This window comes from Chelonoidis abingdonii, chromosome 22, assembly GCF_003597395.2.
Source record: "Chelonoidis abingdonii isolate Lonesome George chromosome 22, CheloAbing_2.0, whole genome shotgun sequence".
In the NCBI taxonomy this organism is placed as follows: domain Eukaryota; kingdom Metazoa; phylum Chordata; order Testudines; family Testudinidae; genus Chelonoidis; species Chelonoidis abingdonii.
The window spans coordinates 5,624,474-5,636,594 of NC_133790.1; the positions used below are offsets into that span (position 1 = coordinate 5,624,474).

The 12,121-nt window shown below is 46.2% G+C and overlaps 1 protein-coding gene across 4 annotated transcripts in view; it reads right to left on the reverse strand.

Annotated features, from left to right (window-relative positions):
• The window catches only part of MAPKAPK5 (MAPK activated protein kinase 5), a 32,042-nt gene extending 23,863 nt beyond the window's left edge, over positions 1-8,179 (reverse strand). Inside the window, exons 1-3 of one of the 4 annotated variants that reach the window (XM_032800513.2) lie at positions 7,565-8,179; positions 2,797-2,870; positions 673-748 (exon numbers count right to left, since the gene is read on the reverse strand). In XM_032800513.2, the coding sequence (XP_032656404.1) occupies positions 673-748; positions 2,797-2,870; positions 7,565-7,600 (186 nt within the window). In that variant the 5' untranslated portion in view covers positions 7,601-8,179. Of the gene's footprint in view, positions 1-672; positions 751-2,796; positions 2,871-7,564 lie in introns of those variants that run through there. The other 3 variants (XM_032800514.2, XM_075060131.1, XM_032800515.2) reach the window with 3 other exon arrangements.
• Between the last annotated feature and the right edge of the window lie 3,942 nt (positions 8,180-12,121).

Consider the following 12,121-nt stretch of genomic DNA (forward strand, 5'->3'; position numbering starts at 1 on the left):
CTGATGAAATGTTGCCTGAAACATCACATCTTTCATTCAACAAAAAAAATTCAAAAGAACAAACAGTATGCAAAAATCATATAAACCTGCAATAGCCATCTTAAAGATCATACATTCCACATGGCTATTCCCATGTTATTGTCACTCACACTAATGTAATCACAAATTAAGCTAATGTGCTCATCTAAGATCTCCTACACCGTATCAACCCTAAATCATTTAGAGTGCAACTTGAAGCATGTCTGCCAGTTCTTACTTTAGTAATGCTGGGAGTGAGATGTATGGAAGCTAAATTACCTCTAACTATTCATATTATGTTACATAATGGAGGGTGAGGAAGGCACTGTAGATTCATGCACCTTTCTGAATGGAACTTTCTGTGCATAAACAGCAGGTATCCATTGTGAATACAGCATGTCTAGCAAAACCACAAAAGTGTGCCCAGTAGAAACCAAACATAGGGAGTTTAGAGGCTCAAATGCACAGAGCACTGCCTAGCAAGCGGTATTGCAAAAAGCAAACCCTTCTTAACATATCTTAATGGAATCTGCCAATGGCTGACTGACTTTCTACCTTAGCTAATTCTTTTTAATACAAGTGGAACAATTTGCAAAACGGGAGAGATCTTGTACATTTCAATAATTATACAGGTTTTTAAAAAATGAACTATACCTCATTTCTAGCTTTTGGACGATCAAGAAGAATTTTCAGTGCAAACCGTTCTTGAGTAGATTTTTTCATGCAGACTCTGGTATTATAGCAATAAAATCATTCAGTCAGCAGGATTGTGAAAAATATTTTAATTAACCGATTTATAATTACTGGTATTAGCCTATTAATCTTAGCTCACATTTCATGAGCTATTTGTAATATACAGGGTGCTTGTTGAGAAACTAGACTAGAAAGCCTCAAAGGAATGACAAGTCATCACCATATTCCAAAACAATCACAAGACATACTTGAAATATGGACATTTTACACAGAATTTATGCTTCCAACAATACACAGCACATCGTGATTCAAGAGAAGGCAAGGACTGAACCTGGTAAATAGCTTTGCAGAGTAGAAACAATATATTGTACCTGTTAATTATTAAGTGAGTAGCTTTGATTCAAAACTCAGTGACAAATTAAACATCTGGAATGTAGAATCTAATCAGCAATAATACATACAATGTTTCCAGTACAAAGCCATTGTTCTGACAAGGCCCCTGACCATGTTGAAAACAAGCACTTGTGCAATGTATATTTAATATTATGATTGGACTGCTGCAGAGGGAAGGATCTTAGGCCTATTTGGCAGCCATCAAATATAAACAAAGAGACATTTCAAACTAGATGGGACAGAGTGATAGAAAATGTAAGAAATCATCCTTCCTGGACAGGGAAATAGATGAGATGGCCCAACTGGTCGTCTCCCTCTCAGTCTCCCAGTGCTAGAGGCAGTGAAGTTTGTTTTCCAGGATTGTAATGAGGTATATTCTCCATACTGGCACTAAACAGGTTAACTGAAGCTAGAACAGCTCAATTAAGAAACTTGGTTGCACCTGGAAGCGGGGCTAGGTCCAACAAGATGAAGCCCAGCTGGGTGGTGAGTATAAAGGGAGGAAGCCCAGGTAGAAAGAGTGATTTGTCAGTCCATCTCTGGTTGTTAGAGAGCGAAGAAGGGCCTAGAGAGACACAGAGGGAACACTAGGGGAAAGGGCCTGAAGCAAACCCAAAGTAGAGAGAATTCTAGGAAGCAGCAAGAGTCAAAGGGAACAAACCTTAGCTACTCACCATGGAGTCTCTAAATTGGCACCTAGAGAAGAGGGAGGCCCTGGGTTCCCCTACCCGCCACTGGGAAAGGTGGTATGGGAACACCCTGACACAATGCAGGGAGGACTGCTGCATTTGGAGCTAGACCTTCAGGTTAAAGAATCTGTAGAGGAGGGAGTCAAGGCTAGGGGCAAGGAGTTATGTCTGAGTTTAGTTTACTGGACTTGGGAGGGGGGACTAAATGTAACCTTGCCATGCGGCTGAGCCATGAGAAGAAGCAAGGCCCCGCAGGACAAGAACGCCTGTCAGCGGGGGGGCAGTAGATGAGACCCAGCCCTGAGGGGACACTCCAGCGGTGAGTCAAAAGGACAGAAGCAAAAACATCTGTTCTGGGGTTTCAGGCAGACAGAAACTCTTCATGGTGCTTCACAGGCAGCACCAATTCTTGCATGTCAGTGATAAGACTATTAATGACCCAGTTAATTCTGGTAACAGATACTGGACTAGTTACAATATCTGAATTGGCTTCACATAAGCTGAAAAAAGGGCTGGTAAAATTATTCAGCACTAGATACCTTTTCGCTAACCAACTGACAATACTATTGATGGGCATGGTGCCCTCTGCATTGTATGGACAGCGTTTTATAAAGAGAAATAGATGCTGAAACAGGGTTTTCTATAAGCATCTTGTCCAAGCACATAACTATTCCTAGTTTGCTTTACAAATAGAATGGTGGGTGATGGGGCAAAATGAGAGAGATGAGATGAAGGATTTTCACTTTTATTTCAAACATTTCCAATAGTGGCAGAGTACCCGAGTCACATACACGCTCCATGTACACGGTACCTTACATCCGAATCAAGAACTTGTTACTACACACAAACTATTCCTATTTCCTTATAACTAAATGAGAGGAACTTTTCAAGATTTACACATCTTTCTACTATTAACGCAGTTAAAATATATACTCACTACTTTACTTTGCTGCTAACATGACAATTTGATGGCATACACAAATCAGCAGGTATACTGTCTTACCTAACTGGACCACTGATTCCAGCTCCCAGCTTCTGAGTCCAGTTAATGCTGTACTCCTCTAAAATGGAGGTTTCCTATGCAAAAAGGAAAAAAATTACTACAACTTTTTTGAAAAGCATATATCTGCAGACCAGATTTGAAAGAGACAAATCAATGGAAAAATATGCTTTTATTTCACTTTACCAAGGAAAGTTACACACCCATACAAATACTAGCATAACAACATGGTGCTATAGTGTAAAATATTTTCTGTGCTTCTATGACAGTTTGCTAAAGCTGGTCATGCTAGTATTCTGAAAGGGGTAACCATCAATTGATAGAAGGGGCCTGGGAAATAATAATATGCAAAGACTATCTTGCTTCTGAGTTCTGCCTTACCCCTTCTCCCTCCCAAAAAATAAACTGTGGATGAATAATATTTTTTAATTTGAATTTACTCTTCGGTCTTGTCCACATTAGCATCTTGCTAAAGAATTGAGGTTTCCAGTCTTTGGATCCTTACATTGCAAATTAAGCACAGCAGAGGCCAGTGCTAAAAACTTTGATCTTGTTTGTTAAGGAACCACACTTATGATAACCATTTTTTCCTCCAGTTTGCACAAACAAGACCAAACTGTACTATATGCCTCAGGAACTATTGTACTTAAACATCTTCCTTCAACATCACATCGTTTGTTGTATATGTAGGGGCCTTAGCATAAACAGAGTTTTGGCTAAAACTTCTACCCCTGCTGTTAAAGACAATACCACCGGAGAAGAGTATAGATTTATACATGCTAGTTGTTAATATAGTTCCAAGGAAATATATATTCCATATTGTTCCTGATGCTGTTCCTCCCAGGAAGTAAAATATGTTTGTTTTCTGGCTTGCTATAAGGAATACATGAAGTAGGGATCGACAGGGCAGGGGAAAGATTAAACAGGAGAAAAAGTTAAAAGAGGATATAGCGAACAGAATAAACTGTTTGCCAAGTGACTATTTTGACTAGTCTTTCCTATATATTTTCTGTCAGACTAAGTAGTACAATAGTGACCGAAGCCGGCGTCTGAGCTCTCTTTCTGCTCCTCATCCTTCCCTCACCCTGCAAGATCTGTACTGGTCATTTTCTGGAATGTGTGACAACTAATTGCATGTTTAAGCACTTGTGTGCTCAGAGCTGTATACAGAGAAAGTCATCCTCTAGAGAAAGGAGTGGATCATCAAAGTAAAATATAGATGTTCAGATATATTACTGACAGGCTGAAGAGGCAATACTCATGCTCAGCCTTGTTAAATTAAATTAATTTAAAAGACCCCCAGTACACACTGCAGTTGGTGGGTTAATGTGGAACAGCCTCCAAGAAAACGTAGTATTTTAAGCAGGATTTGAAAAGGATTGAATCCCATGTAAGGATAAGGGAACAGGTCCCAGGGTAAAGGGGAGACATGAATTTAAAATTCTATTGTAAGCTGTCTAGGACAGGGAGCTTGCCTCTCTATATGACCTGCAGAGTGCTTAGTAAAGTTGGGTGCTAATAATAAATGAGTGGCATGAACAAAGGTACAAAGGCAAAATTTTAAGCATCTTTCACATGTCCCAGTTATACCCCCTTAGAGGAAACAGGAGAAAATTAGAGCAGTGCCTACTACTTGGCTTACTGTTTTCAAGTGATAACAGCGACAAAGTGTAGTTCTCTTATCAATTTAAGTGATCTTAGAAAGTCATATAAAGGAACAGATTTATCCCAGTATTTTATTCTTTGATCAGTTATTTGTATAATGATGAGTGCAAGCTGTTGGAAAAAATTGCCTTTTCAGTCTAAAAAGATATTCAAGTATAGACAGGGTCTCTTTGAACAATGGCTCACACATCACACTACACTTCCTCAGCACCTCCCCTGCCCAAACAGAATGGCAAACAATATTCATAGCGTCTATAAGACCATCCAAGGAATAACTTGGAATTTCCTTGATGCAAAGAGGAATTCAAAACCCTCCCTCAGAGAAGCCCAGCAAGACAACTGTCTCCTCCTGCCTTATACCGGACAAAGAGACCATGAGAGGAGAAAGGTACAGGCTAAAGCAATGCTTCTTAAAGCTTTAATGGTATTTTAGAGCTTCTGAAATGAACCTATAGATTCTCTAGAGAAACTGAAGAAAGTCTTTTTGGGGGGTGGGGTGGGGAGGAGGAGGCATGGAGGAAATAGCTTCTGAAGGGCTGAGACAGCACCTATAGATGCAGGTAGCAAAGGGAGCTAGCTCTCCAGCTGGAAAGGCCTGGCAACTTGGAGTAGCAGTGTAGTGAAGCAGTGAACTTGTAAAGCGACTGGCAGGTCAGCTGGAACTAATTTGCGGATGCTCAGAATGTAAGTGCTTCAGCTGCTACTAGTGAAGGGATTTTAAATGTGCTAAGTTGTACCTTAACATTGCTTCAAACATTCATGCCTGTTATGCAAAGAGGGTGCATAAAGCATTATGCTGAAGTTCTCACCTATATCTGTGGGATTTTTATGCCTTTTATTGTTTTGGGCTTAAGGATGAACTAAGCCTGCTTCCTGGGGTTCACTCTCATTGCCATGTATTTCCCACAACCTCCCTCCATCAGTTACAGTTCCACTGGTAAAGAGTTCAACTTCCATTCAATAAGCAGAGGGCACTTAAAAACAGTGGTGTGGGCACTCATGCCACACATCTCCTATCCAGGCTCCAACAGCCCAGCAAGTGAGTGGCAAGTTTTCAGCCAACCAACTAAGCTCTTCTTGGGCACAAGGTGAAGGTATGTATCAACTCTTTGGGGGAAAGTCTTGGGAAAACAAACTTGCAACACTTTCCACCTAGACCTAGTGAAAAATTGTAGAGAGGGATTTTAAAAAGAACCATTCATATTCAACATCAAAATCAATTAAACATTTTATTTGGAGTAATTAATGCCTGATCTTCAAAATATTAGTGGATTTGCATTGCTCAAAGGTACTTTCCAACTTCTACTAGTTCATGCTGGCACAGTGATCTATGCTCTCCCAACTTCTGTTGCAGAACTTGAACCAATGGGCATGAAAAAAATAAACTTTAATAATCACGTTTGATCGATGATAAATGGGAAGTTCAACCTCACACTTTAATGAAGGATTGAATTATATTTTGAATTGATATGCCTTTTATCCCAAAGGATCACACAGTATCCACTGCTAACTAGCTATCCTGAGACTAGCAGCCAGATAGATGGCTGGCAGATACCACAGTACACATCATGGGGTTGTGGATTTTTAAACCAAGGACATCTAGGCAAACACTTACTCTTACAAACGGTGCCACACAATTGTAGTGCCTATGCAAGTCAGACAGATGGATGCTCACTTTTGGACAACTACAGCACTGTACTCAGTCTATTATCTCAGGAATGATGTATCCTGTTAGTATTTGACTGTGTTGTTTCAGAGGTGGATGGGTATTCCCAACCTGATGCTCAGACCAAAGTGCCATGCTAGCATTGTTAAAAAGCAAGATCCATCATCACATTTTCAAATAAATCTAGACTCCAATGTTACAAGATTATACAGAAACTTAAATAGCTCACATTTTCTTATATGTGCCTTATAAGAAACCCTTCAGGTCTTGAAAGGATGGTGGGAGGTTGAGGCGAGGAGACTTGAAATGCTTTTTTCCCCAGGTACCACTTGTATTTAATTCTGGTGCCTTTCTGGAATTTGTCTGTTTTATCCTTGTGGCTTCGTTAGCAAAAGTAGTACTTATCTAGGATTATGAAGTGCTATCTGAGTCAGGAAGGGATTCTAACACATTTATGAAGGCCTTACAGCTGGCAGCAGTGAACTTTTGATGCAAGACTAAAACACTGCAGAAATCCTCTAGTACATTTTTATTGTTCTCTTCTCTCACTGACTTTCACTATTTTCTTCAGGAAATCAACTCAGGCAGTGACAACTTCCTATTGAATCCTAAATTCCTACAGTAATTCTTGCTGTGCAAAGCTAAGTCTGTTTTGTGCCCTCCTCTTTCTCCCAAAAACCAGATGTCACACATGCCAAGTTCGTTTTCATAAAGTGCAGCGTTTTTTCTTTTAAAGTGGACAAATTACTGCATATCAATTTGAGGAGTGAAAATACAAAACTGTCTGGGTAAATTTGGTCTACTACAAGACAAAACACTTCAGGGTGTTGCTCCTGCAATCAGTGGGATGCGGGTGCAAGTTTTTATACTCAACATAGTATCAGAGTGTCTACATATTTATTACCCTAACAGCACTTCGATCAGCCAATAACAATAGCACAGAGCTATTCTGGTTAAATTTCCATTGCCAAATTTAACAGCACTGTAATTAAAGTAACTAATATTCAAATATTTTAGCTCTTTATTCCCAGCATCAAAGGACACAGATGGCTGAGGTTTGTTTTCAGAGAGACAGCATGTGTGAAAGAATATGTTGGTGGAAGGAATAAGATTTGTTAAGAGGGAGCTCAGATTTATCATCCCCAAGATACGTGAGGCATCTGAGTGAAACAAGATCAGCCAGGTTCTCCCCTCCTCCCTAAAAAAAAAAATACTGAACAAAAATTTGTGGGCCCTGCAGAGACTGCAACCAGCACTATGGGTGACTCGTGCTCCCTACCCTCCCCACATATCCCAAGAGATTTTTGGGGATGGGGTCTAAGCCCCCCAAGCGAAAGGGGTGAGCTGTTTTAGGGGGCTGAAGACCCCGAGCGGAAAGGCAGGGGGGAGAAGAAGAGGGATTTGCTGGGGGGTCCCCGAGCTCCGGCGCCTCCTTCCTACCTTAATCATTTTATCCATTTCGTGATCCTCCGACATCCTCCCCCACGGGGCCCCGAGCTGAGCGGGGAGGGGAGGCGGGGGATCCCGCCTGCCGGTCCCCAGGGAGAGAGGAAAGGAGGCCGTGGGAGCAGGGCAGGGACCCGGGGCCGCTGCGCGGTAGGGGAGCTTGGAGGACACGGGAATGGGGGGAGCCGGAGAGAGGCCGGCCAGCTGGATGAGGGGAGCGGGAGCCGGGCCGCGCCCGCACTAGGCAACGGGCAGCCCCCGAGGAGCCTTTGTGCCGCTGCGCCGCCTCATCCCCGCGCGGCCGGCTCGGTGATTCGGGAGGGGGCGCTGGGAGGGGCCAGGAGGCGTCTCTGAGCGGGCACAGGGGGCCCCGGAAGCTGGCGCTTAACCCGGTAATCGCCGCAGCCGACACTCCGCTACGGCCAGCGCTGCCTGGGAGCTAGACATTGCCGGGGTCCTGGTGAGGGACAGCCCCGCCAGGCTGCGCGCCGCACGGAGTCACCCGCTGCGCTACCCACGCTAACGCAACTTGGGGGCCCGCACCCGCCGCTAACTCCCCACGCCACCAGGAGAATTTTAGAAGCCACCTCTGCGGCGATTATATAATCAACAGGCGCCCGCATTCCCCGTCTAAGAAGGCGACGCCATCACCAAGGACCCCTTAGAGGTCCTTCGACCTCTAGGCGCTCACTGATTACGTAAGAGATATGGGGCGGATTAGGCCAAACAATAGGGGGAAGAGGCAGAGAGGGGGGCGGAGCGAGAAACCAGGACCCCCCCGTAGCTCCGCCCTAGCGCCAGCTAGGACCCGCCCACTGCGCGAAAATGTCCCGAAAGAGACTGCACCAGCGAGATGGGTCATGGCGGGACAGTCCCGCCCGAGATCTCGCGAGATTTCAGGCCAATGCAAACCTAAGCACTGAACCTGAAGCGCCATTTTGCGCTGGGGCCGCGCCGGGGGAAGGGGGTCAGCCTGCGGGCCCGCCGACGGGGGGACCGCTGTAGCCGCTGTGCCGGCTCGTCTCTGGTGCTCGGCCCGAGGGGCAGGGGCGGAGGCGGGACCCCCCGAGCCTGGGCCGTGGCAGGTGGCGCGGGGGGACTGGCGGGGACGGGGCCTTATTCGGGGAAGTACCGCGCTGAGGCAGGGAGCCGGGGCCGCCCAGTGGGAGCCCGTGTGAGGGGCCAGGCCGCGCTTCTCTGTGCCCAGGATGAAAGTGCCTCCCTCGCTGCGGTGGTGGGAGGCGCTCGCGCCTGCGCTGACGGGGGCCCTGGCAGTTCTGCGGCAGCTGAGCCCGGAGCCCCTTACCCAGGCCAGCGCCTGGCAGCGGTGACGTGATTTGTGCCCTGTCCCTTCTGGTCGTGACAGGGGTTCTGCACCATGGCAGCTGCTGAAAAGTCTGAGCTCGCTGCAGGGGCCTTGGGCTCGGGCCAACCCTGCAGCCTGTGTCAGCAGTTACTAACAGCGGCATAATTGGCACGCAGGTGCCCTTAGCGAAAGGGAAACAAGGTGTGTATAATCTGTTGAGACGAAGAGTATGGCTACACTTGGAGATGTGCAGCACGGGGGCTTACAGCTGTGTTTGTAAAGCTGTGCAGGGACAGCGCTGCACTGTGGCCACGCTGACAGCTACCAGAGCTGCAGTGTTGCCGCATTTGCAGCATTTGCTGCACTGTTGGGAGCGGTGCATTGTGGGCTGCTAGCCCAGCATTCAAGTGGCTGCAACGTGCTTTTCAAAACGGGGGTGGGGTGGAGTGATACAGGGAGCATGGGGGAGACAGAGTGGATTTTTGGAGCTGACACTGTTCTCAGCTCCCTGCCTTGCGAGTTCTAAGGACTGGAAGATTCACAACACCTACCTTCAATCATTTAAAAAGTTTTGACTCTTCCCCCACCTCTCTCTTATTCACTAAATGCAAATTATGCATGTCTAAATAGCCTTCAGACCCCATGAGCAGCTGCTCAGCATGGACTTCCCCCTCCCCTCAGGCAAACAGCTGTGAACCTTCCAAAGCAATTCCACTGCCTCTGCTTGCTCACCGGAGCAAAGAGCAACTGTGCTTAAGTAGCTCCCGGGAGCTCGTAGTTCAGCCATTCTTCTGGTTTGTTGTGAACAGGAATTCTGGGATACCTCTTAATAGCCTAGAGGCCAATAAAAGCGCTTTTGGTGGCCACACTTGACAAGCAGTGCTGCAATTTTTATTTAGGGAGTTGCAGCACTGGCTGTGCCTTGCAAGTGTGGACACAGTAAGTTGCAGCGTTGTAACCCCATCACCAGCGCTGCAACTCTCCAGTGTAGCCATACACTAAGCTTCAGTTAAACAGCAACAGCTGTTGGAGTGACAGTCATAGGTGAAAACTTCCATGATAATGGAAGAGCTTAGGGCTTGGCTACACTCAATTCCGGGGCACTGCCACGGCAGTGCTTTGAAGCGTGAGTGTGGTCACGGCACCAGTGCTGTGAGAGAACTCTCCCAGCACTGCAGGTACTCCACCTCCCTGTGGGGATTAGCATACAGTGCTGGGGCACTGTTTACACTGGCATTTACAGCGCTGTAACTTGCTGCACTCAGGGTGTTTTTTCACACCGGAGCGAGAAAGTTGCAGTGCTGTGAAGTGCTAGTGTAGCCAAGGCCTTAGTGTCCTATAGGTGGCAACCTAATCCCATTCACCTGCAAGTGTCTCCTCCCCCATCCCTCCTAGCCATTTTAAAAGGGAGGGAAAAATATCCATTTGGCTCAGGCAAGAAGCTACATCACAAAGGCCTTAGTTACATTGGAGAGTTGCAGCGCTGATGGTGGGTTTACAGCGCCACACCTTAGTCACCGTCCACACTTGCAAGGCACATACAACACTGCATCTCCCTGGCTGTAGTGCTGGCAGTACTCCTGCTCTGCCTCAGCTATAAGGATTGCAGCGCTGCTCCACAAGTGTGGCCACCAAAAGCACTGTAATTGGCCTCTGAGGTATTTGGAGGTATCCCAGAATGCCTGTTCAGCCACTCTGCTGTTTTGTGGTGAACTCCGGGGGGCTCCGGGAGCTCGTTTGCTGGAGCAGAGGCAGGCAGGGGAATTCCTTTGGAATGTTCACAGCTTGATACTGTTTGCTTGAGGAGAGAAGCAACACTGCAGGGGAGGGGGGAGTCCATTTTGGAGCAGCTGCTTATCTAGTCTGAAGGCTATTTGCATTTAATGAATAAGAGAGGGGTGAGGGAAGGGGTCAAAACTTTTAAAATGATTGAAGGTTGGTGCTGTGTATCTTCCAGTGCTTAGAACTTTTTTTTTTTTACAGCAAAAAACCTACGGAAATTTATAGGGGAAAAAAATATTTTTGTACATGGGGTAAAATATTATAAATTCAAGACAACTCACAGACCAGGGGAAACTCCCACATCTAGCACTCATTTCTTTAAAAAGTTCACTTGAATAGCCAGGCAGTCAAGCTGCTGCTCTCTTTGAAATGATAGTTACTTTTCCCAAGTGGCTCACAGTACTTCTTGGAATGTCCTCAGAAGGCTCCGTGTCAAAACAAGGTGACAGAATAAAACCCCCAGAGTCCTTTCAGATAGCAGGGGAAGGAAGGAAAAGGGACAGCTTAGTCATCAAATTTTATCTTCTTCCCTTATGGCTTGTGATCTCCTCCTCCTCCTCTGCCTCCCTGGAAGCCACCTCCTCTACCTCCAAATCCTCTGCCGCCACTTCGGCCATCCCGTCATCCTCTTCCTCCATGTCTGCCAAATCCACCACCAAATCCACCGACACGCTGACCATCACCCTGGGGCTTGGCATAGTCAAGAGTCACTTTGTTTCCATCAATCTCTCCATCCTCCATTGCTTCTTTAGCTGCTTTGGCATCTTCTGGGCAGCTGAAGTCCACAAACCCAAATCCTTTGGATGAGCCAGTGTCTCTGTCCATGACTATTCTGGCATTGACAGAACCCTCAAAACTTTGCAAGGCAGGGAGCTGATACAGTGTCACCTCCAAAAATCCACTCTCTCTGTCTCCCACACGCTCCCTGTCACACTCCACCCCACCCCCTCTTTTGAAAAGCACGTTGCAGCCACTTGAAAGCTGGGATAGCTGCCCATAATGCACCACTTCCAACAGCGCTGCAAATGTGGCCACACTGCAGTGCTTTCCCTACACAGCTGTATGAAGACAGCTGTGAGGGTATGGCTACACTTGGAATTTCAAAGCGCTGCCGCGGCGCTTTGAAGTGTGAGTGTGGTCGTAGCAGCAGCGCTGGGAGAGAGCTCTCCCAGCGCTGCACGTAAACCACATCCTTTAGGGGTGTAACGTGCAGTGCTGGGAGCCGCGCTCCCAGCGCTGCCGCCCTCATTACACTGACGCCTTACAGCGCTGTATCTTGCAGCGCTCAGGTGGGTGTTTTTTCACACCCTTGAGCGCAAAAGTTGCAGCACTGTAAAGTGTGAGTGTAGCCAAGCCCTAAGTGTAGCCATGGCCAAAGGTTATACTGTTACATCCAGTTTGAAGTATCAATCTTCTCTGCCACTGGAAAAAGCTTATCTGGGTAATGAAATTCTGAAGTTTTT